The 2,511-nt window shown below is 37.8% G+C and overlaps 1 protein-coding gene across 1 annotated transcript in view; it reads right to left on the reverse strand.

The window, feature by feature from the left end:
• The window catches only part of zcchc4 (zinc finger, CCHC domain containing 4), a gene marked incomplete at its 3' end in the record, with an annotated part of 21,104 nt that extends 19,319 nt beyond the window's left edge, over positions 1-1,785 (reverse strand). The window contains 1 exon segment of the mRNA XM_014017477.1: positions 1,577-1,785. Coding sequence (XP_013872931.1) covers positions 1,577-1,664 — 88 coding nt within the window.
• Positions 1,786-2,511: the final 726 nt, after the last annotated feature.

Below are 2,511 nucleotides of genomic sequence, written 5' to 3' on the forward strand. Positions count from 1 at the left end.
CATTTTTTTTGATTGAAGATGCTTTTTGTTTGATTGAATAATAAAAACACAAATTTACCTCCATACTCTCATCTTTTTAAGTGGGAGAACTTGAACAATTAGTGGCTGACTAAATACTTTTTTCCACAATGTAGCAAACCTAATATGTAGAGCTAATATTGTAATTTTTGTGTGAGGGCAGAGGAAATAATTTTGCTACAGAGACAGATTGTTAACATTCATGACGATAAAAGTTTAAAGTTGTCCCATCGTCTCTGATAGTGAAGCACTGCTGAATGTACAAGTTGCTGTATGCTTTCTCCTGGTGGTTGTTGTTTTACAATATTATTTATGAATAATGTAGCCAAACATTTTTACTTAAAAATTTGAAGACATCTTTTATTCTTCCCAGAGAACCACTGCTTTCTTTCCTGGAGTGCTGAGTGTGAGTGAAGAGAGTGGGGATGGGTGACAGCCGGTAAATAGCAATGAGTCAGGTTTGGATTTGAATCAATATATTTTAAATCCAATGACAGCAAGAATGTTAACAAATAAATTGGACAACATCCTGGCTATTTAGTGATATTTCCACAGTTGTGGTCTTGACTGGTCTTGAAATAAAATTCCGAGTCCTCAATGTCCGAGACCGAGACAAGACCGAGTACAAATGCTGTCGAGTTTGAGACGAGACCAAGACCATCAAAAAGTGGTCTTGAGACCGGTCTTAAGACCAAGACCAGTTTCAAGTACTACAACACTACAGTTAGGGTTCTTATTTTTTGTATTTGCTAAATGTCCAAAGAATAAGAAATATGTTGGTCTGTGGGGGAAACCAGAGTATCCTGAGAAAACCCACACAAGCATGAGGAGAACATGCAAACTCCACACAGAAAGACACCAGGTCCGAACCGAGGATCGAACCCAGAACATTTTTACTGTGCTAACCACTGATCCATCGTGCTACCAAATGATAAATGTGGTTTTGTGGGAAAAGTTAAAGATGTTGTGAAGATCCTGCAGAGAAAACCAGTCCTGGACCAAAATAGTCTTAATGAGGAAGAAAATATTTTTCCTAAAGCCACATAAAAAAAAGACAGATTACAGTTTGTAGATGGATACAGGGACAAAGTCCCGTACTTTTAATAAACTGATAAACTAATATGTTATGTGGGAAGAACTGAAAAACTGAAAAGTAAACAAACCTAACCCAGATCCATCAGTTCTGTCAGGAGGAACAAGACAAAACTCCAGGGAACCAACTTGTTTCTAGTCTGATTTAGCATAGAGAGAATTTTTTAAAATGGTTCTGTGTCCTGTAAGATCATTTAGACCAGTTTTAGTACTGTCTCTGTTTTTAAGTCTGAGTAAAAACAAATCAAATCCAATCAGGAGAGACTTTGATGTCTAAATAAATTAAGATTTTGTTAAATTATTTGATCACAATCGTTGATTTAAGGTTATAATATAAGCCGAATTAACTGAAACACAATGGTCACTTAAAATAGTTACTAACTGAGACATTTAAGGGTGTTATAGCCTTTAAAAAGCTAAACAATGTTCAAATAAAGAACTAATTAAGGCAGTTTGGAGGTCTCACCGTGCGGACAACATGGCGCTGGTTTGCCGTCCTCTGGAAGAATTACTTCTACACCAAAACTGTCGGAGTTTGCGTCGTTTAGATCCATGTTTCAAACATTAAACAGGTCACTAACTTCACAACTTTTTCCACAGCAGAAGCTCCGGACAACACGGGAGCCACGCTGCTTCCGGTCGCACACAGTTTCCGTCAGCACTCGTTTCACAGAACTACATTTCCCAAGTATCATTGCGACTTGAACGCACTGCCAGGGTTCTGTCAGCTCGAGGACCCGGGAGCTGCTGGATGCTGAAGTCAAATCTGTTAACTGTGAGCTAACAGCAGACCAGAAGTACAGAAATATGCCTACCAAAGTAAAAGCTTTGAAATGACGTTCTTAAATTTTTAGGAATCAAGATCTAAYGAAAAACAACCAGAAAGTGTTTTTATTTTTATTTTATTTTTTCTGTTTTGGAAGGGTAACAATTCAGCCAATGTCTGAACCTTTCTTCTCTAAAGCCCAATATTATTATTTTTTAACTTTCATTTGTAATATTGAAAAATAAAATGCTGACAAGATCCATCTGCTGCAGATGACTCATTATTATCCCCGACAGCACTGGTTATAGGACAGGCAGATAAGAGTAGAAAGTAAATCTTTGACAAACAGCCACTGCCTGTGTGAAAACTGAAAGATATAATAAAAAAAGTGATAAAGTGTTGGTCGTCACACGTCACTATGTCTGCAGTGTTTTACCTACGACAAGGCTATTCATCTAAATTGCTCACCTGTCACCTGTGGGCCAGATGTGGTAACTGTCAACCACAGGGAAAGCTATAACGATGGGTGGACATAACAGCATATGCAGCACAGAGGAGCAGGGAAAGGATGATGAGAGGTGGGGAACTTATTTCTAGCAGCAGAGCAGTTTTGGAGATGATTGTTATTATTATTA

The sequence above is a fragment of the Austrofundulus limnaeus genome, unplaced genomic scaffold, assembly GCF_001266775.1.
Source record: "Austrofundulus limnaeus strain Quisiro unplaced genomic scaffold, Austrofundulus_limnaeus-1.0 Scaffold169, whole genome shotgun sequence".
NCBI classification, from domain to species: domain Eukaryota; kingdom Metazoa; phylum Chordata; class Actinopteri; order Cyprinodontiformes; family Rivulidae; genus Austrofundulus; species Austrofundulus limnaeus.